Below are 23,314 nucleotides of genomic sequence, written 5' to 3' on the forward strand. Positions count from 1 at the left end.
AAGCCAAAAAAAAAAAGAACTCGTAAAATTACTTTAGGATACACAACACAAACAAAAATTTGATGAATGGATTGATATATATTTTTGACTGAATTTGATAAGAAATGATATAAATAATACATCCCTAAAATAATAAGAAATTTAAGTTTTCTTTGGTACTTTGATATATATGCTACTTTGTGTCGTTTTCTTTGTAATTCTACACAAAATTTTTGCACATATTTTTAACATTGTGACAAAATCGTACAAAATTCTCCCACTTTACTTGGCAAACATTATTAAGGAATGTTTTTAAGCTTTGTGTGAGTTATTGGTGTGTAAATCACACAGACTTGTCACGTAGGCATATTTCATGAAGCGTGCTAGCGCTTCATGAAAAATATGCCTACGTGCAAGTCTGTGAGATTTACACGCCAATAATTCACACTAAATTAAAAAAAAAACATTCCTTATATTTGCATTTTACATGCTTAAATGCATCAAAAAAATGCTCAATGGTTGAATTTCTAGCTGCCCTATATAGCATATTTTTATTAACGTCTCTGTAGCCTCATTGTGACGTCACTTTAGCGCGAGTTTCACCGTGTATATTTCTACGCGTGAGTATACACAAAAATGGCTTTCAAATCAATTTCACAGTTGGCTTAGTAGAAAAACACAGTAAAATTTAAATATTACAGGTTACTTATTTGAGTATAAATCTATGAGAAATATTACTGATTTGTGAAAAAAGATTGTTTGTGTTATTTATCCTTAACTTGTCATTGGTCATTTGCAAAATTATTTTGTTAAAAAAACATTCTGATGGTACCCACAAGTACTCTGATTGAGTACTTTAACACTTTATATGTTGAGTACTCTGATTGACAATATCTATAGAGTTGTTGGAGGACAGGGCTTCCAACAATTACCATGGGTACCAATTATTAGCAGAGCCATTTTTTGTATTCATATTAAGCAGAATTTAATCAAAAACTTATACGTTAGAAGAAGAAGACTCTTGCAGTGGCCTTCAACTCGAATTAAGATATATCGACGACGTATTATCAATTAACAATACTTACTTCCATTCATATGTCGACACGATATATCCCAGTGAGCTTGAAATAAACGATACCAAAGAGTCTGGCACATCTGTTTTATATTTGGATATTTTACTAGAAAAAGACGATAATGGTAACCTAACAACAAAGCTTTATGGTAAACGTGATGACTTCAACTTTTCTATTGTCAACTTTTCTTTATTATGTAGGAACATGACCTTATCATCTGCATATGAGTTTATATCTCCCAGTTGATTCGATATTCAAGAGCATGTTCCTCGTACGAACAATTTTTTAAAATTAGGCAAGCTATTGACAAACAAGTTGATGAAACAAGGATATCAACAGTCTCGTTTAAAGTCATCATTTCGCAAGTTCCATGGTCGATACAATGAACGTATCAGCAAAAACAATATATCATTAAAACGAATACTGAGTAACCATTATTTAAACACTGAACTGTCTACGGATTTTTTCCGTTTGCCTGATCATGACAATGAGCACACGAGTGTGTGACCGGTCGACAAGAAATGCTTACTCCTCTATGGCACCTGATCCCACCTCTGATGTTTTTAGAGGTCCGTGATTGTTCTATTCCCGATTTGTATTGTTTCAATGAACTTTTTGAGCTTGACTACTGTTCGTCATCTCCATATTTCACACACACACACACCCTCACCCTCACACACCCACACCCACACACGCATATATATATATATATATATATATATATATATATATATATATATATATATATATATATATATATATATATATATATAAAGATATATAAAGATTGATAAGGAGACAGAAAGGGTAATCAATAAAGTTCAAGTTTGCAGCACACGTGAAAAACACGTATTACTATAATTATAAAGCAAGTAAATGAACCTAAACGAATCTATTTCTGTAGTGCATTTTCAGTTGTACATAGCTGAGTATAAGAGTGGGCTGTTCGTTTATTTCAAGACTCTTTGATTAATAGAGAGAAAATATAGCATCCTCAGGAAACTAACCTTTTACACCTACACATTATAAACACAATTCTCGTAATCAATAAAGGTGAACTGAGGGTACATAAATATATATATATATATATATATATATATATATATATATATATATATATATATATATATATATATATATATATATATATATATATATATATATATAAAACTCTCGACCTACGGAATCTGTCTCCTAAAAGTACAGAACAGCGCGCTAGACCGCTCGGCCATTATTTAGGCAAGTCTAAAATCTTGTTTCGATGGCAATGGAATTCTCGCAACGTCACTCTTCACTTTACGGTCATTGAGAATGGAAGTGAAATATTGAAACAAGTGGTTATATTTATTTCAACCATGCTTTTCTCATTGCGTTTGGCTAGGACATCAACAATTGTAAACAATCAAGAGAGATATTATGGTTTGCTAAATGAGTTTGTATCATTTAATCATTAAATCTTATATAATAAAATAATTATTGTTGTTGTTTCAGTCAATACTATGATTTAGCCACCATCGAAGTACAATAATCACCGCGCCTTTCGGGATTGGTAAATATTGTAATCCTCAGGTTGCTAGATCATCATATCGACCTGAAAAGACCCAGTAATTGTATAATATACACTTCCTAAATTGCCAGAATGAAATTACTGCCAGCTTATTGAGATTTCATTATACTCACTCAAGTGTCTACAAATGTCAGATAATTCATTTCATATGTTATATATTTATAAAGAAATATTAACGCAAAATAATTCATAATTTAATTGGAATAATGAGAAGTATTCACAGTTTTAAAAAGTTAGCAGAAGGCTAGCTGGAAACACGCTTCAATAAGTTTATCATCGCTATAGTGAGATTGTCCAATAAGTAAATTTACAGTGATGATACGGTAAATTTACAGTGATGATACGGTAAATTTACAGTGATGATACACAGTTCCTTTTTCTTTTATCTCAGAAAGAGATGACGGAAGGAATTCAAGAAACCTAAGAGTTGCGTTTCTTCTGCTTTCATCTTCTTCCCTGAAATTTTTTTCATAATAGCGCTTTGAAAAAGTTTATACAATCGGTTTCTCGCCTGATTCGTTTTATGTATCTGTCTTTGTAGACCTAGGCCTGTCTTTGTCATTGTTGTTTGGGCTTCAATGTCTTCATAAAAGTTGAACAAGATCCCAATCGCTAAAACTAAGGCCAGTATCTTCATTCTTGATAGACAAACGTTTCAATTATTCTGTAATGAAACATAAAGTAGACAATTATCAATCTTCTTAAAGTTCGTTATAAAAATTTCAAAATTATTGACAATTTTAGACACATATCAGTAAGTTTGCCAAACTTTAAGTCAGCGTTTATGGAGCTTCAATTGTTGCAATGAATAATTTCTTTGAACTACTAGGAAATGATTTCACCAGTAGGCACCCTTGCACTGACGTTTGGCAATAATAGCTGAATAAGTCTATGTATTGCTAGCATAGTGAGCTGGGAACTCCAATAAAACTGACCAGGGGTAAAGACCAATGGTAAGGCAAGTAGTAGGACCCATTATTTCACTTAGGCCAAATGGAAAATCCCCGGGGGTTAGCTTTAGGGTCAGCGCAAAAACTGACAGAATCACTAGTATCAGGGAATTTTAAAATGAAAATAATTACAAATGAAGTAATTAAGTGATCTTCAATTCTATCGTAATTAATCTAATAATTGTCCTCAATGATTGTCCTTAATTTTAATTTACTCTAGTGCTGTGCAACAGACAGACTCCCGTGATGGAATCGGGTATGCCCAATAATAGACAGATCAGTTATACACATGTTGCAATACTTATTAATAAAAAGATTACAAAAATGCAGTGGAAATGAAAAATATATAAAAGAAACAAAGTTATTTAATACAAATCAAAATGATGGAAATAAACTTGATATATATAAATTGGAATGAAATGTTTGTCATTTTGCACACCATAATGTGATTCAGTATACCAGCACTACGAAATACTAATATTAATGAACGAATATTTCAATATTTTTTTTTCTTTAAAAAATATTGAAATTCTTCAAGTTTTAATTAAGAATTAACTTCTTTTAAAGAAAGAAAAATCACTTTTTGCAATATTCAATTTCTTCATTTCGAACTTTCTATTATTCATTAATTAATACATTTTACATAAGTTGTAAATTATCGAGTCATAGTAATCCAAACTTACTTTTAGAGACAATCTTGAACAGCTTCATTTACCACTGCAAGTTGAGAGTGAAATAAAAATGGTATTTATATTCATATTATATATATTCTACAATCTATAAATATTTCTTGTTAATCAATAGACTACCAACACCTATTTTTTTTCTATGTATAAAAAGCTATTTCAAAGCGATATCCTTGGAGAAATATTTAATCGATGTCAGTCACCTTTGCATTCGTCCAAGTGATAGGCTATATGCACCATAGAAATATCCTCATAGCCTACACAATAGAATAATTGTGAAAATGAAGCAAGCTTCTGATTCTGGCATTTGTATTAACGTTGATTCAATTTTATTCATACTTTGGTAATAAGTTAAAGCTAATTTATCTTAATTAAATTTTGAAACATTGCAATTAAATGTTTCTTTGGATAAAAAGTCCATGAACTCAATTTTGTTAATGGCAGTAACTTTAAGGAATACATATAATGCTCGAATATATACTGAAACGCAAAAGAAACGCAACAAGCAGTCATCTACAAATATTTGAATTTTTTATCTAATTATTTTCAAAAATGAAAACAGTAAGGAAAAACTCGATTTAAAAACATCAGAGATTTGATAAAAATGTTAAATGATTATCTTTTAACTCTAGAAAGTAACACGTGACTGTTTAAACACCCTCCATCCCGGCCATTCAATTAGAGCGTGCAAGACTACCTTGCACAACAATTGCAGCTTGATTTCTATAATTCATAGGTTCATCAATCTGAGCGAAAGAAATATTCTTTGCCATTTTTAAATGCCCGTTTTTCAGATGATAATGTCGAATTTTCTCTAGCCTAGCGCAGTGTAGTAACACTTGGATTTCCAGTCCAAGGACTGTCATTCATGCTAATGATACGTAAGAGCCTCTTGAGGCGTGATGTAGTGCATATTTGCATCTACAACTCTCCATCACCTTTATTTTGAGATTTTCCAGCTAGAGCAATGGAAATGCGTAGCGTACTTAAGTCATTTTCAGGAAGCCTTGGCATCGCTTACGGAAAAGAAAGGAGAATTTATTTTTCGGAATAATGCTGCATTACTTATGATGAACAGATACAAACCCTTAAAACCCCATATCATTGCCAAATATTTTGTTAAACATGCAATTTTTTATTTCTGTTAAGCGGACTCAAACTTAACTTCCTGTAATGGTATGAAAATCATTCAACCGTTAAATTACCGATATTTACAAAGTTGAAGATGTCCTTACTTTTTAGATCCAAAATTATATCCTATATATATAATACCCCCCCCCCCCCAAAAAAAAAAAATAGCATGTTGCGTTTCTTTTGCGTTTCAGTATATAAGGATGAATTGAAAGAAAAGACCAAACACATATTTATCAACCTGCACTAAAAATACAAAACACAGGCAATGGGAATAAATTTCTTCGCATCAGATATTTCTTTACATAGTGTCTAAATACCTGCCAAATATCTCATTGATATCTCAATTCACAAAAAAGTTATGCCCATAAATGATGCTCAAATGTCAGGCGTGCAACACCTTTTTATGACATTTTGAAAATTCTATAATTTTTTGAAGATCTGTGGAAAAATTTTAATGTTTTATGTTGGAAATAAAGACTTTCCTGATAATATTCAAAGTATTGAGCTTGAAATGTAGCAACTTTTGTTTGACCAAGTTGTGGTCATGGCTGATGTTTAAAAAATGTTATACCATGTCAGGAGTGCAACACAAAAAATTTAGTGTTGCCAAAAAACATCAATTTTAAAAAATCTGAAAGACAATTAAGTCAAAAAAGAATTGTCAATGTGTAAAGCAATAACTAATATACAATTTAAAACTTAAAAACGTTATACAAATCACAAGAAGCATTAATGAGAGTCAATTATCTGTGCGTACCCCAATAATGTCAGGGATGCATTTGATGTTTTGCTCCCCAGCATGAAAAAACCTCTATTAATATATGATTCTCTGGTTTTTTATTTTGGAAAATAAAGATACAAAGAACATTATTACCAAATCGATTTATTAATTACAGGTTCTGTCTGTGTTTCAGATCTATATTTCTTTAGTCAGGAGTGCAACACATCTTTTTAAAGATTCAAGTTTTGTGATGAACTGACGTCTATTCATGCTAATAAATATTCTTTAATTAATAATGATCTATTTGAATAATTTAGTACTTAATTATTGACAGTTTTATTATTAAAATCCTTCTCTTTTTCAATTTATCAATTCAGATGTGTTTTTATCATTTCTTTGATTTTTTATGAATGTAAAAAATAAATACACTGAAAAATTGATATATAATTCAAGTAATTCCACCTCAACTTCACTGAAACAATAGAACAAGTTTTGATGTCAGTTTCGCCTCACAATTCTTCTTTATAGACTCTCATGCTCTTGGTCAGGAGTGCAACAAATATATTAGAATTGTTGCTGATCAAATATGAATAAATATAAAGAAAAAAATTGATGAATAGAATGTTTCTGGTTGACCTCAGTTGCTTACAGTGTTTGTCCTGTGAAGGAAAATATACTATAAAATATACTTTATCTTCTAAATATGCATTTTAGCTTTGTTACTCTTACAAAAAAGAACAGGCTTGCAATGGAAATCTGCGTCTCCATTAAAATACCTACCGGTATTACAGAGAGCAAAACCCAGGATTTGATTTTGCCCATCCACTCATTTTCTCTCACAAGCAAAGAATGATAGTCCTAAAAATATCCAACTCCAGTAGACCAGATGTTCTGAGTTTTGTTTTGTTTTGTTTTTTTTTTGGGGGGGGGGGGGGATGGGTATGATTGCTTTCTATTAAAGAGACACCGTGACGGAAAAAGGCGAAAATTGACAAAAGTGGAATTTTTGCATGACTCATGCAAATTTTGTTCAAGTCTTGAAAATATTAGATTTCAGAAAATTACAGGTTTCGAAACCTAAAACTTCTATTTTTATGGAGAAAAATAAAAGTAAAATTAATTTTTGTTTGCCCCCACACAAAAATATTGCTTCACTTCTTTCTCTTTATTCTACGCATGCGCAGAAAAGTTGAAGAATTTACCATGGTGCCAATTCCATAAATATAAATGTCGGATGACCGAGGGTTTTGATGCAATCTTCAATAAAGATGATCAGAACTTATTACTAACTTTTTCTTGCCCCAATTCAATGTTGTTTACAAGTTTCAAGCTTAGAATAAAAGACGCGTGATCTAGACATTGTTGACATTGACGATAACAACTAAGCGATAGATACAACCTTTTTTTCCAGCACTTACATTTTGCAGTTCTTTTCTTGCTTTACAGTGCAGTTGAGATGTCAAAACTTCGTTTTATGATACAATCATTTTAAAAGAAACACGCGATTTTGACTCATTATGTAACTTTAAATTTCCTCGGAATTCTCTTCATCATTTTCCGATAAAAAAAAATCATGGCCAATTTGGTTCGATTCACGACTTCTCCTCGCCAAAATCAACTTTGTTAATTATCAATCCCTTCGGAAGTTCCTTTAACCTCATTGACACAATGAATTCCGTTTTTAGCAGTTAAGTAATGCAACTTCTATGGCTTTATTTGGGTATTGAGGATGGCTACCTTAAAATTTCCCTATCAACCCAACGATTTTCATTTGCCAGGATTTGTATGGGAATAATTTTATTATAATGAAAGTGTCCATGGGTTCCAGTTGTTTCTATCTATTGGTGAATCTTGCCAGTGCTTTGCAGTTTATCATGCTCAACAAGTTCTGCGAAAAAAAAAGTTTCACATGAATGATGATGTTTCCTTCTTACCTTCTTTTTGCATCATATTGCTGTATTAAGGATTTAAATGATTTCATATCCCTTTGTGACAATATTGAAGCCCCAATATTGAAATCGATTTCATTGTCATAGAATATCATTTTCCATATGCTACATTTCTTAAAATCAAAACTCAATTCTACCATATAAAATTCTCCCTTAAAACCCTTCTCGGTGAATGGAAATAATTTATAGCTTTACTTAATTTCGCATCCTCAGAAATTTTGCCTGGCAGTGCTTTCTTGCTAGTTTCTATTACCTGCCCTGTTAAGTCTGCAACCAGAAACTTGTAAAGATGGAGCTGACATCCAGCGTTTTCAATTGAAATCACCCTTCACCCTTTGAAGCAAAAACATAGAGGTTATTCAATGTTTTGTTGTTGGATATGGAATTTATTTCACGAGTGGGACATGATGTTTTGATATTTTCACGAGTGCAAAGCACAACTTTGGCAGTTTTAGTCTCTGTCACGATGGTTTACTCTCTCTATTCACGTAAAGGGAAGGAAAATCTCGAGTTTTGCAGCACCTCTGATATTCTGTCACACTGTGACAGAATATCATTTTGATATTCATTCTTTATACTGTGACAGAATGTCACTTTTATTCAATAAATAAATTGAAAACATAATGAAAACCATTAAGCTAGTCGGCTCATAAGTGCTTAATTTTTATACCATTTTAAAACAAAGCATGTTAAAAATTATTTAAATATTTAGTTGTCAAACTATCTTGGATAGAATTTCAGGTTCCTTAATCTTTGCATTTTGGCTAAACAAACATCCAGTGTATATCCCAATCTCCATACTCCGCATCTTAATGCCAAAGTTTGCTGCAGCTTTAATTCTCTCTTTCTAGGCTACTTATAAGAATAGCTAGCTCCTTTCTCAACATTTTTGCAATCAGGAGAATTTTAAGTTTTTGGATATTTATTATGTAAAACAACCCTTTACAATTTCATTGTCAAAATGATTGCACAACACTACAATCCCTCTTCAATAACTTCTATGATTTCAGCAATTAGTTCATAAAATATGTTCTAATTATTTGCCTAACCTTTTTAGTGAGAAAAACCCCGTCGCCCGCGTGGCGCAGTGGTAAGAGCGTCTGCTCTAGAGTCGCAGAGTAAGGAGTTGATCCTGACGTCGCGGGTTCGAATCCCACTGTGGAGACCGGTCCTTCGGATGAGACCGTATAAACCGAGGTCCCGTGTCGCAGTAGGTGCTGGCACGAAAAATATCCCTCACTGTTCAAACGCCTTGAGTGCCGAGCATAGGTCAAAATTTGCAACTCTCCATCGGCAAGTGGTGGCGACTCCATATGAGTTAAAAATTCTCGAGAGGGATGTTAAAAAATAAACAAACAGAAAAATCCTTTATGGATCCAAGTCTAACGAAGTGTCAATTACAACTTCAATCTTAGTTACACCAGAGCAAGATATTTTCAATTGTAAGTCTCCCATTTTTTTAAACAGAATTCTTTTACAGTGCATTTTCATGGGTAAATTGATTCACTCGTAAATTGAGTGAATTGATTGCCAAAAGACGGTATGTTAATTTCCTTAGGAATGCAGATAAAATCATAGACATTTATCAATCCTATCATTACCATCTCTTTATCCCAATTATCTCCACATTAGATATATCCAGTATTTTTGTCAACTCGAAAGCAAACAATGGAGCCTTTGTTTCAGTTCTATTTGGTTCCTCAGCATCTATTAACCCTCAGAAGACTGTCTTTTGCATGGGGCTGGATGTGCAATCGTACAAAGGCAACATTTTTTAATCGGACAGCCATTGAAGCAGCAAATCGATTTCCAAAAATCAAACAGGTGAATCTCGGATGTTTGACAAAATACATCCACATCAATTCTCTTTAAAATTAATTTTTCCTTTTCCTGTTATGATAGTCAAGGGTTACTGACTGGCGACCCACAAATTTCATTTAAGATGTTCAGTAGTTGACTCCATCAATTATCATGTCTCCAAGAATATATCCATATGACTTATTTAATTTTCAACAGGTTCAGAATTTGTCTGTCTGTTAGATGTTTCCACATGTTTCCTCTTTAAATTGCATCAACAGGTGTAGCAATTATCCGTTGTTGTTTGTTTTTTAATTTGTGTTTCCTTTCATATAATTTAGCAATAACAGGTTCAGGATTTGTCTGCCTGTTGTGTTGTTTTCCATTCATGTTACTTGTCATACTGTTTATTATCAAAAGATTCAGAATCTGTTTGTATTATCCTTTGCGTCGTCGTTTTGGTTCATTCCAACACACCTTTTAAACATCATTCCAACACACCTTTTCTCCTCTACAAAACCAAAGTGCTTTTCCGGACATTGTACACAGTAGTGTGTTTTATATATTCCCCAACAAATTTTTGGATCAAAAATGTTAACGTTCATTGCATTTTTTTTACATCAAAAAGAATGTTCTTAAATATGTTTTTTTAATCTCATCGTGTTTATCATTCTATATCCCAACGTTTTTTTTTCATGAGCTCCATTCTTCTGAGCATTTTACCAAGTTGGTGATTCAGCCTTAGGGATTCGTGGCACTTTTGATTTCAATACTTTATGGTATCGGAAGCTGTTGGATAATAAATCAAAATACGAGTATGTCATGTTTAAAGCTAATTTATTGTTTATAAAATACACTGCAAACCCTTTTTTGTATTTAAAATTTATTCGTTAATGGTACATTTTATTCGATATGCAATAATTGCAACAGTTGTTTCAACAACAGCATCCATAATCGATGCAAATCTTGGGTTATATCTTAAGGTATGTCACCCGTCAGCCTTTTAGAAAATTTCAGTCAGAACCTCTTACTTAAAAACTATTTATTACAATTCAATTTTTATAACATATTTAAATTAAACAATGTAAAATGTTCAACATTCAATTAAAAAACTGCTCAAAAATTCATAAAGAAGCAAGATTTATAAGGGACTTTTTCTTGTGGTGGACGGATATTTAGCAGAAAATTCTGCAAATCTACACATTTATTAAACTTAACATCTTACTACTTTAGCCTCACATACTTTTACTCAGAGAATATTGTTCGTTATGATATGCCTGAAATATAAAACATAGGTCTCAATTTATATTTTTGTAACAAAATTTACACCTTCGCTCAACAAACTTTGCCAAGAAATGAAAATATATTAAGGAAGTGGAGATAAAATTTACACAGTTTTTTGCCAGAAAATCGCATATTTTGACCAATATTTCAAAATTTACATCACTGACCCCAACTTTTTCTTTCATTATTTTAAACTACTCGATACTTTTGACCGATCAGCACTTAAGTCGTAAAAAGTTTGATACAAGAAAATATTCTATTGCCTATTTAGATTTTTAATACCCCAATATGAGACTTTTTTAGTGCAAAAAGGTCACACAATAATTCACGCGCATTAATTTGCATGATTTTTTCAATGATAATTATCATTCAAACTATTTACGTAAAATAAGATTATGTTTATTGCCATGGTTACATCTGATAAAATATGATAACAGTTAAAGTGATTTACCAAAGAGTTACAATTTAAGTGCAAAAAGGTCAACTTAATTGTACCGTAGCTCAGTTAGATGCACACTGACCCCCCATTTTCTCTGCGATTTTGAGTCACACTATATGAGTACTTTTCCAAAATATACTTCTCAAAAAATCCTTGATATAACAAATTTCACGAGTGACATACCTTAATAACGAAGTCTAACCGTGAGTAAACTCAAAACTATTGTGTCTCTATATCTAGGGCTTATAACTATAGGCCCTATCTGGACCAAACTTGAATGGATAATTCATGGATGTTAAAATGAAAATAGAAGACCTGCTTTGAATTCCAAATATAAACTACTTTTTCTGAATGATTTATGAAAGTTTATTCCCAAGTTACTATAAGCCCTTTGCTGACCAAAGTTGCATTGATGATGTATCTAGGGATGGACACTACCAGGCTTGCTTCAGAGACTGAATCTTACATTTTCCAGATAATTGGATAATTGAAAATGTTTTTGAAGCAATTCCAAGTACCTAAAAATCCTATCCAGACCAAACTTGAGTTAATGTTGCATCTGGGACATCATATTTAGTGTGAGAATTTGCCTTCCTTAAAGATAACATTCGTTAAGGTGAGTTTTGTAATCTTTGATTACCTATGTTTTAATTTCTTGCAAACGTTACATTTGTACTAAGAGTTTGATTCATTATTAATATTCGCTTCTCTCTCTCTTTTTTTTTTAAAGTTTCAAAGTCTCTTAAGGAACCTTCATACACTGCACAGGAAGAATTCCAAATTCAGTAAACTTTTTTGTGCTTTTAGATCACTTTACAAATGAAAAACATGGTGTATTACACACTTTGAATCAATTCAAGTATTGACGCTATGGTTAGCATGATATTGAACCAAGAAAAAGTAATTGAACATGTTTTCCCCAATTTAAATAAGCAACAGTGTTTTTTTTAATCAATACTTTGTTCTGTTAAACATTTTTCCTCGGGGGAAAATGATAAGTACCCTATCTTGAAAATGAAATAGAACAACTTAATGTTTTAACCTTTATGTGATATATTTTCTTAAGATCTTTTTGTCGATGGATATATTTCTTTTATACTTGCAGACTTCAATGATTGATTTCTATGTCCATAAGCACTCATCAAAAGGTGATTTCTTTTTTATTTCGAAGCATGAGTCAAACGTTTTGTTTGGGAAGATGTTGAATTGTATCAAAGTTAAAATTTTATGACCAATAGGATAGAACTGACAAGAAAGATGTGAACAGGAAATCGTAAAATAGTATAAAAAATCATTTGCATTCTCTGCTTAATTCACACTGAATGAGTAATTATCTCCCTTTTCATTCATTAACAACCTTAAAACAGGTGGACTTTCGATGCATGACATACGTTGACAATTTGATGTCTTTTGTCTGTCAAGATAGGAAATTCTGTTATATAATTAGTCAATCCCACCGGGACAATGATGGTAATACACAATTTTAAGGTAAGGTTAAGTTTTTGTTCCTAATATACTTATATTTTTCGGATACTTCTTTTATTTCGGAAACAGTTGAGAAAGAAATAAATGAACTTGACGATACGTGTAAGGTGAAGTAAGATAAAAATGTATTTGTTTGTTTCTTATTCGCCATTAAAAAAGGTGAGAATCCATGGTTGTCGAAAACAGCCTAAGGTAAGCGTGACATATTGGAAACAAGTCATAAATGACAAAACAGAATGTATCAGTCATTTGTTCTTCAATATGATGTCTTAAAATACAGATTCACTTAGAATACATACATGTCAATAATATCACACATATAATGAACAAGTGATTTATACTTTTTAGTATGTATTCTCAATAAACTTCAAACATGCTTTAAGAGGTCATATTTTCTTTAAAGTATTTTTTTTTGTAATCTATAACATTACAAAGTGTTTGAATATGTATATGTATTAATAAGATCTATTTTACACTCTCTAACTCACCTCTGTTGTGGTTCAATATTCAGCTTTATGATTTTGTAAGACGAGTAACGCGTCCTGAAGTTATTATTATAATACCTTGCCTTCACTTTCTGCGTAATGAATGCTGAAAACCACTATTTTATAACCAGCATTATCACTTGCATAGTTTGTGTAATATATCATCAATATACAATGAAGTATTTGAGATTTTTTTGAAATTCCAGTGACTTTGTTTATTTGTCTTTTAACAATTTCTTTCCGCATTCTTTTAGCGTCATTTATTGTTTTTAAAAGTGGTCGTGGAATATCTTTGTTATATACATAAATGTGACGTTCAAAGTGCCTGATTATAGAAATAAAAGGTTAACCGAGATATTTTTCTTGGAAATATGTTTTTGTCTCTCTTCATTAATATTCAAAAAACTACTGTTTTGTCTTATTCAATTTTCATTGGCAGTTCCATTCAATTTTAATGCCTAAGATTTGAGAAGAGATAAATATTGTGTGTTCAATTCTTGTTCCTTTTTTTCTTCCATTTTTCATATAATGGTGCCTGAGTCTGGTAGTATTTATATATATATATATATATATACATTTTTTTGCGTTTTAGCGGTTGCTCCTTGCTATATTTTTCCTGTGTCAACTTGCACACTGTCTAAGTGAGGTAAGATCCACGCTTCTAAATATTAGTTATTGGAATGTTGTATTTGCAATAAAACTCATGATACATAAATTCATGTTTACGCAATTGACACATTTAATGAATGTTTTCGATAACATCTATTTATCCAAGAACTGTTAATTTGTTTATTCTATCAAGAAGTCTTGAGGTGGTACATATGGTCAAGCAAAAATTTAAGTTCTTTTGTTCACTTTCCCTGATTAACTTGAAAGCAGGAAAACAGATAACTGTTTTCACATGTATTATTGTCGTTTAGGGATTATTTGTCATTCATTATAAAAATAGTATCATTAACATGTGTTCATCCGCATGATTTGATTACTTATTTCCAATTAGGTATTCAAATGACATATATTTAGGTTTTTATTTGTATTACGACAATTAAAAAACCTATTCTCTAACTTTATTCGAATGATAAGTTCCCGTGATATGTTTCTTTTTCATGTTTCAGACAAATGTGACGATGACAGATGGTATGCATGTTATATGAGATCTGTGTGGTGTCTCTGTTTTTCTACGTAGCAAAAACATTGTAATTTAAAGTGATAATCCCATTTCAAATTAATTCATGCTTCTATGAAATAATTCAAATATCCATAACTTAAAGCTCCTTTATGATACAGCAAATACGTACAATTGCCTTTTTTAACGATATGCATTGTTGATTTGAATGATAGATATTTGAAAGATTAATTTTTATGCCCCCGTAATCGAAGATTCGGAGGCATATAGTTTTTGCCCTGTCCGTCCGTCTGTTTGTCTGTCTGTCTGTCCGCAAAAACTTTAACCTTGCCTATAACTTTTGAATGGTTGGAGCTATGGCTTTTATATTTCACATGTGTATCCCTTGTTACAAGACCTTTCTTTGGGTAACATTACATTTGACCTCTTGACCTTGGAGTTTGACCCACTTTTGCAAAAATTTATGAGACTTTAACCTTGGCCATAACTTTTGAACAAATGATGCTAGAGCTTTCAAACTTCACAAGTGTATTTCTTGTGACAAGACCTTCCTTTAGATACCAACAACTTTGACCCTATCTTTTGACCTTGGAGTTTGACCTACTTTAATTTTGAAAAAAAATAACCTTGGCCATAACATTTGAATAATTAGGGCTAGGATTTTCATACTTCACATGTGTATTCCTTGTGACAAGACCTTTTTGTGGATACCAACATGTTTGACCTTGACCTTTGAGTTTGACTTACTTGGCCATAACTTTTCAACAGTTGGTGCTAGGGCATTCATACTTTACTTGTGTTTTTCTTGTGACAAGACCTTCCTTTAGATAACTACAACATTGACCCTTTGACATCGACCTTGGAGTTTGAGCTACTTTTGAAAAAATTTAATCTTGGCCATAACTTTTGAACAGTTGGTGTAAGGGCTTTCAAAACTTCAAATGTATATTCCTTGTGACAAGACCTTCCTTTGGATACCAACAATTTTGACCAATTGACCTTGACCTTGGAGTTTAACCTACTTTTGAAAAAACTTTAACCTTGGCCATAACCTTTGAACGTTTCGTTCTAGGGCTTTCATATTTCACGAACATGTGTATCACTTGTGACATGACCTTCCCAATTGACTTTGACGTTTTACTTACTTTTGAAAAACTTTAACCTTCGCCATAACTTTTGAACGGTTGATGCTAGGGCTTTTATTTTTCACAGGAATATTCCTCGAGACAAGACCTTTGTTTGGGTACTAACGTTTTTGATCTCTAAATCTAGAGTTTGACTTGCAATTGTGAACCTTTACCTTCGCCATGAGCTGCCATACGGGGGCATCAGTGTTTCAGTTTCACAAATACATCGTGTTTTTTTTTTTTTTTTTTTTTTAAATTTGTATTGTTTAATGGACTTTTGAGCTTGAATACTGTTCTTTATCTCCATACATTTCATTGCAAATATACTCAAAAGACGAATGGAATACGGTTTCTAAAATGTCTTTGGAAAAAAATACGAATATTTTTATTTAAAACTTAATTATGTTATGTAAGTCATATGACATTTTTGTTTAAAGTTAGTTGAAATCATACTGCGTATCATGTATTTTTCTAAAGTCAACATTAAATGAGCCTATGTGTATATGGGTTTCTTTCAATTACAATTGCAGAAGACATTTGCTTTTTGAAACTGTGCAGAGCTGGGAGGCAGTGTGTTGTAATAAACAAGGTAGCCACGTGTCAGTGTGTAAGTTATTGCCCTGACCACATGCACCTGGTGTGTGGAAATGATGGACGTACCTATCATAACCCGTGCTCTCTTCACCGCACTGCCTGTATAGAACAGAGACACATTAAAGTCACAGAGAAAGGCCCATGTGTAGGTCAGTGTTTGTGTCCTCTCTCTCTCTCTCTCTCTCGTGTGCAGCCTGTGTTACTCTACTGGAATAATTTTTATTTGTCTTATGTGTAGCTCATATTAAGTATTTAACCTTTTTAAAGGGGTTTATTATGTATTCAGGTAGTATCTAATTTATTTTAATAATTTGTTTATTTTTAAACAAAAACATTAAATCATATATAGAGCATACTCACCTTTTCTTTTACATAATTTATATTTAAAATTCATGATTTTTCTTATCCATGGAAAGGATTTATCATCTCTCTCTCTCTCGTCTTTTTTAAGTTACACATAGAGTGGGTTGTTTGTTTTCACGCTTTCCCCATAAATTAAATACATTATAAATATTGTATGCAAACAAAGATTTGTTATTTTATTATTCATTAAAACAGTTAATTTGACAAGCATAACATTATAGAGGCATTGTTTACAAAGAAATATTAAATAATCACTGGATAGGATCATGAAGTTAGAAAAAAAGAACTAAAATATCGTGGCCCTTTCTTGGCATTGCATATTTTCCATGCTAATTAAGACAAATATACCTCATTATAAATTGAAATAAGCCCGCGTACTCCGTGCATCTCTCTTATGAATGAGGTAAAAACAAAGATTAATGGATCTTTAGTATGAGTATTTTTCGTTAGACCACAATAAGAAATTATGAATTACCTTTACAGTGAGCAACAAGGAAATGGAAATTAAAAAGCTTAAGAACAGCACTTGGAAACCTTTGAAGTGTAAAGATGATGCCAGAGTCTACATGAGAAAAATTTTCCTTATGGAGCTAATGCTAAGAAATGGGAGAGGTAAAGCATAAGAAACAGAGGGGTTTGGGGTTGAAATCTACAGAATGTAAACATATATATTCCTTAATCTTCAGCTAAGGCGGGGTCATCCTACACAATTCAACAAGTACATCTATGATAAAAAGAAAAAAATATATTGACTGGGTTCTTGGACAGAAGCGTTTTGCCAAACCCGCAAACTGTTGCCTTCTACCCAAACAGTTTGACAAAACGCAGTTTGACCTCGAACCACGCGGTCAATTAATGTTTAATGTTTAAGATTCTGTGCCTTATCCAATGTATGTCAAATTTCTGTTCAATAAAATTTCAGAGCAGTATAACCCATTTGAGGAATCAATTGAAATTGCACGATAAGAAAAAATTGCTTTGAGATTGTTAATGTTTTTTCAGAATACACATCTCATCTTACACATCAATTTATTAACACATTGATTAACAATGGATTGTAATTTTCTAAATTTTCATTTTAGATGACATTGTTTCGAAAAGAGCAAAAACCTACTTCAAATCTGTGGACAGCGACATGAATATTTACATAACGTCAGATGAAATATACCATTACATCAGACAAAAACGAAACGACAAATCAACAGACATCTCTAAAAGTTTCCGACAAAAGTATTATATATATATATATATATATATATATATATATATATATATATATATATATATATATATATATATATATATATATATATATATATATATATTAAATTCTAAATAATAATTTTCCAACATTCATATCTGAAAATAAAAACCCCTTTAAGTTCAAGTGAACAATGTCTATTATTTTTTATATCTAAATATCAAAAGAATGAAAAAGGAAAAATTTGGATGAATTCTATTATACTAAGGCACATGTATATTGAATGGGAATATTTTCTGAAGGATAGCGTGTATAGACGCCATGATTGATATGGTGGATAGTAACAAAGACTACAAACTAGACCAGACAGAGTTCACAGAACTGCTAAAGCCAGAACTGATTCCATTTTCAAAAGGTAAAACCCGATTTGATCGAGCACTTCCCTGCTAAACAATAGAAACCATGCAAGAGAGTTAACAATCGTAACTGATTAAAGAAAGTTTTTTTTTAATACGTGTTTGTGATTATTGGATTTTTTTCTAAGTAATGATCATTTTTGATACATTGATCATTCAAAAGATAAAAATAGTCTTATTAAAGAAAGTTTTTTTTTCATGTGATTTTGATTAGTGGGTTTTTCCTAAGTAACCATTGTATTAAACATTGATCATTCAAAAGATAAATAAAATAATCTAACAAAGCACGAACATGTAAATAACTGTAAATAAGACGGTGAAAACATATCACATTATCGGAAGACTTTCACTTCTTAGCCATAATCACTTACTTTAAATAGTTTTCAAGGAGTGTTTTTTAAAACGTAAATGTCCTTCAGTTCATTTCAGCTATTTTCAGCGACATTCCAAATCACTCCTTGGAAGCCAAGGGTTTGTTCTCCGCTATACCCTCTCAAAAAAAAACTCTTGCCATATATCACAACTAAATCCGTAGCCATTTTTTGTGAATGTTTTGTTTAAAAATAAAATATTATTTACACACTAAATTGTCGACAGATTTTTCCGTTATTTCCCAATCATGACAAGGAGCACACGGCGGGTGTGACAGTTCGACAGAGGATGCTCACTCCTCCATGGCACCTTATCCCACCTCTGATGTTTTGGAGGTCCGTGTTTGCTCTGCTCCCGTTTATTATTGTTTTAATGGGCTTTGAGCTTGAATACTGTTCATTATCTCAATATTTCATAATTCAAATTGTTGCAATTATTGTTTCTTTTTACATGATCATTTTAAATATACTTGTCCCCAGGCTGTCTCTTGTCTGGAATTCATTACTCGGATGGCGAATCCACGCGGAGAGAGTGTAATACATGGTAAGTTCTTTGACTTTATTTCTTATCAAATAAGAGATCGTCACTGGCATTCTAATTAGACCTCATCTTTTCATATGATAAAGTGAACAATAGAGTCAAATGAAATTTCAAATTCTGTGCATTCTTTTTAATTAGGATGTTTGAGTTTTGGCAAGGTAAAACGTATGAATTGAACATATTTTTTTTTTGACAAAAGTCAAATAGATCAGCCATTTTCTTTAAGTTTTGTTTTGGTTTCAATTAACTTAGAGTCTAGTTCATCTTCGCCTTGATAGATAATGTTCTGTATATGTTTGAAATTTCGATGAACTTTGAAAAATATTGCAATCTTTACATAAGGAACAATATTAATTACGTAGATCTTTTTACTCCTCCCAAAGGTCAGGTCTTATTTCGTTAAAACTCAAGTCATTTAACCATGGCTCTTAATTCTATTTTATTGGTGTTGCCATAGATACTTAATCAAAAAATTGTGAAAATCCTCAAAAAGTTACTCCTCCAATGTTTTGAATTGATTTCAATAGAATTCGGTAGAAGTTAAAAACAAATCAAAATAATTCTGCTACCTTTCCCTTCTTTTATAGAAATAAAAAAGAGCTACAGTCTCATTAGATACCTCTGATTTATTTGTTGTTATATAAAATCAAAAACATGCATATATTATTTGATAATATGAGATACAAATAATCAGAGTTGTTTGGTTTTGTCAATTACTATGGAATCATTATATTTCGAAGTTGTTAAATATTCGCAGATTTCATGTGAAGTGCTTACCCAAAAATTTAAAACGTCAACGAATAATTAAGTCTATTTTAGAAATTACGTCCCCCGGACCTGTATTTCTTTTAGCAATCAATGAATATTTTTTTTCTACGAATAAAATTAATTCTTCGGTTTTGGACAATTGAAAAAATGCAATTAAGCATTATGACCTTGGAAAAATTCTTAAAAATTTGGAATGCGTTCAAATTTAGGATTTACACAAAAAATTGTTAAATGATGCCAAGAGTAATATACAATTTATCAACATTTAACGTACAATATCATAAATAATAGAGAGAAAGTGTTGCACAAAAGACTAAACACTATTAACACTAGCTTACATGTATGCACCTTTTCAAAAGGAGATAATTAAAAATGAATAAAAGATAAGATTGGATCATACAAACATTCTTAAAGACCAAGGAGCGAAAATGAGAAAACTTTATGTAAGCATCCTTATATAACCTTAATCTGCTCATTATTGTCACCGGCGCAAGGACGCGCCAAAAAGAAAGAGTACAGTGTCTTTAGCATAAAAATATAAAAGGAATATCTGCAAGGATCATTACAAGCCTACATAAGTCCATTTTAGTTGCAAGCATCCTAAAAGTATTAGGACCATAGATATCATTCAAACCATGACCCTGTGATAAAGATGGGACCACAAAGGGTATCCATAGTTTAACATGGAAATTATAGGAAACCTCTTTTTAAAAGAATCATCTAGAGAGCCTCATGTTGAAAAACCTTAACACAAGCAATTCCCTATATGTAGATTCATATTTATTCAAATCATGGTTTCCTGGGCAAAGATAGGCCACACAAAGAGAACCCAAACATTTACATAGAAAATTTATAGTGAAAGAAATTTTAGAAAATTTTCCGGTAACTACAGTCAAGGCTACACAGTCGCCCGCTCGGCGCAGTGGTTAGAGCGTTTGTTCTAGAGTTGCGGAGTAAGGAGTTGATCCTTACGTCGCGGGTTCGAATCCCACTGTGGGACGTGGAGACCGGTCCTTCGGATAAGACCGTATAAACCGAGGTGCCGTGTCGCAGTAAGTGCTGGCATGATAAAGATCCCTCACTGCTTAATGGCCCAGAGTGCCAAGTTTAGGTCAAAATTTGCAGCTCTCCACCGGTAAGTGGTGGCGTCTCCATATGAGTGAAAAATTCTCAAGAGGGATGTTAAACAACAAACAAAACAAACAAATAAGGCTACACCTTTTCAAATTTATATCAAAGAATCTTTTATTAATATGCAGAGAAAAAAATGTAGACTAAATCTTTTTAAGGCCAGTCGACACTTTCCTCAATAATATATAACTTTTCCTTAGAATTTGTCATTGAAGTATTGCTACTTTTACAAGTTTCGTCACAAAAAGTCGAGCTACCTTACTAGGTATTTGTGCAAGATATGAGAGGGTAGTGTTTCCTATAAAATCTTATTTGAAATCAATTGAATTGTCAATATCACAGTTTTTGTTTTATTTATTTTTAAGACATTTTGAAAACAGTTTAGAAATAACAAGATAATGTTAATTAAATATTTCGAAGAAAAAAACCAGATATTTTATTATATTTATATATTAAATGATCTGAAAAATTCAAAGCTACCAATAGTCAAAAATAGATAACAGATAATTGATAAAAAAAAAAAAAAAGAATAATAATATCGTCTTGTAGTCTAGATTTAAGTTTATTAAAATCATGACCTCTGTGCAGGGTTGAGGTCATAAATTAAGTTACTCAGAATTAAGCTTTTGGTTGCAGTACTTTGTGACATATTATTAGAGGGTTTTTTTTTTAATTTATTTCCAAAGAGACTTTGATGATTTTTTTCATTCATATGAAATGTTCTCACATAGTGTAGATTTAAATTTGTCCAAATCGTTGCCTTTGGCTTGAGTGAAGATGCATGTGGACTCTCTGATTTTACAATGGGGTATGTAACAAAAAAGAACATATAATAATACTCAGAGGTGTATACGCCTCTTCGTTGAAAAGTGGGGTTTTTTTTAAATTTTACAAGTAAAATAATGTGTTATCTTCTTTTTAAACAGTGTTTGTAGAGATGGGAAAATGGCCTGTTCGGCACATGACTGCTCAAAGACTGTTGAAGGTTTATTTTCTATTTTGCAATAACTCAAAGTATATGTATCCCAAAGTCATTTCATTTCTTATTTAAATATAATATAATAAAATATAACATTCATATAATAAATCTGAGAGTTTTTATAAAGAAATCTTTTTTGTCCCAGTATGGGAGTGTGTACTGTTCCCCAAATGAAAGTATTATGCATGTTACTGCATATGTAAACATGTTTTAAGGAATATCAACCTGCCCTCTGTATAATGTTCAGCATTTATGTAATCATTAATATTCAAAGACCATAAAGACTTATTAAGAATCACAACAGCTTTCTAAACATGTTGCTTCAAATATATCTTTACAGGTAAAGAAACATCTACACCTTCAAAATACCAAAAGAACATCCTAAAAATGATAAAAGAATTGTTGGCGAAGACAACGAAATGAAAAGTCTTATAAAGTACTTTTGTGTGGGGATTTCGTTTTTTTATGTACATTTAAAGAAATCATTTTAATGTAGTGATATCATTTAAATTTAATTACTGATTATCTATTATGTCTAAAATATAATCCTCTTGCAGACATACCTTTTCATCTTCAAGATCTGTTCAATGAAAAGTTAACTGATGCTAAAATGATAATATACATGTACAGTGTACATGTATGTTTGCTTACTTTTTTGTTTAGATATTCCATATATGAATATGTTCAGCATATAAATTATCAATTTGTACGGTGCATGTATTCACTTACAAATGTACTTAACACTAAAATCTGAATCGAAATATTTTTGTTGTTAATGATATGGCCTTGACATGACATAGGTTGACAGACTCAAGCAACGAAACATTTTTTTAAATGTCAATTCATTCTCATCTGTTCCGAAGCATTTGAATAAAATCCAGAATCTTTTATCTTTGATTAATAAAGAATCCATTTTCAATCAAATTGCAATTTGCAAATTTGCCATAAAGATTATGACATTATTTGTAAATATTAGTTTTAATTGCACTTACTTAAGGAATAATTGTCTCGTTTTTTTATGATTTAGTCCATCAGTTTGCTTAAAAAATTATCACGAGAGCAAACTAATTGATCATCATCTACCATAAAACAAGACAGTTTTTCCTTATATTTACATTTCCACCTGATCCTTGATTCAATAAAATTAA

At 31.5% G+C, this 23,314-nt stretch overlaps 1 protein-coding gene across 2 annotated transcripts; it reads left to right on the forward strand.

The window, feature by feature from the left end:
* The first annotated feature begins 12,926 nt into the window (after nucleotides 1-12,926).
* Nucleotides 12,927-23,041, forward strand: LOC133192689 (follistatin-related protein 1-like). Of its 2 annotated transcripts, XM_061328682.1 has the most exons (10): nucleotides 12,928-13,067; nucleotides 14,142-14,195; nucleotides 14,665-14,686; nucleotides 16,333-16,545; nucleotides 17,243-17,371; nucleotides 17,842-17,989; nucleotides 18,263-18,375; nucleotides 19,228-19,291; nucleotides 22,114-22,172; nucleotides 22,507-23,041. In XM_061328682.1, the coding sequence occupies exons 1-10, from the start codon at nucleotides 13,044-13,046 to the stop codon at nucleotides 22,587-22,589; spliced, it is 909 nt and encodes a 302-aa protein (XP_061184666.1). In that variant the 5' UTR covers nucleotides 12,928-13,043; the 3' UTR covers nucleotides 22,590-23,041. The 2 variants fall into 2 exon arrangements, with proteins under 2 accessions (XP_061184667.1, XP_061184666.1); XM_061328683.1 differs by lacking the exon at nucleotides 22,114-22,172 and having other exon boundaries at nucleotides 12,927-13,067; nucleotides 22,507-22,582.
* The last annotated feature ends 273 nt before the right edge of the window (nucleotides 23,042-23,314 follow it).

Source organism: Saccostrea echinata, unplaced genomic scaffold, assembly GCF_033153115.1.
Source record: "Saccostrea echinata isolate AGI-Se365-2 ecotype Australia unplaced genomic scaffold, CSIRO_AGI_Sech_v1 ptg000025l, whole genome shotgun sequence".
NCBI classification, from domain to species: domain Eukaryota; kingdom Metazoa; phylum Mollusca; class Bivalvia; order Ostreida; family Ostreidae; genus Saccostrea; species Saccostrea echinata.

Bases quoted from the DNA above. Each gene is read 5' to 3' on its own strand.
- LOC133192689 (XM_061328682.1), top strand. From the start codon at position 13,044: ATGATGGTAATACACAATTTTAAG. The intron at 14,196-14,664 runs GTAAGATCCACG...TTCATGTTTCAG, and splicing joins TTGCACACTGTCTAAGTGAG to ACAAATGTGACGATGACAGA. The intron at 17,990-18,262 runs GTATTATATATA...TATTTTCTGAAG, and splicing joins TCTAAAAGTTTCCGACAAAA to GATAGCGTGTATAGACGCCA.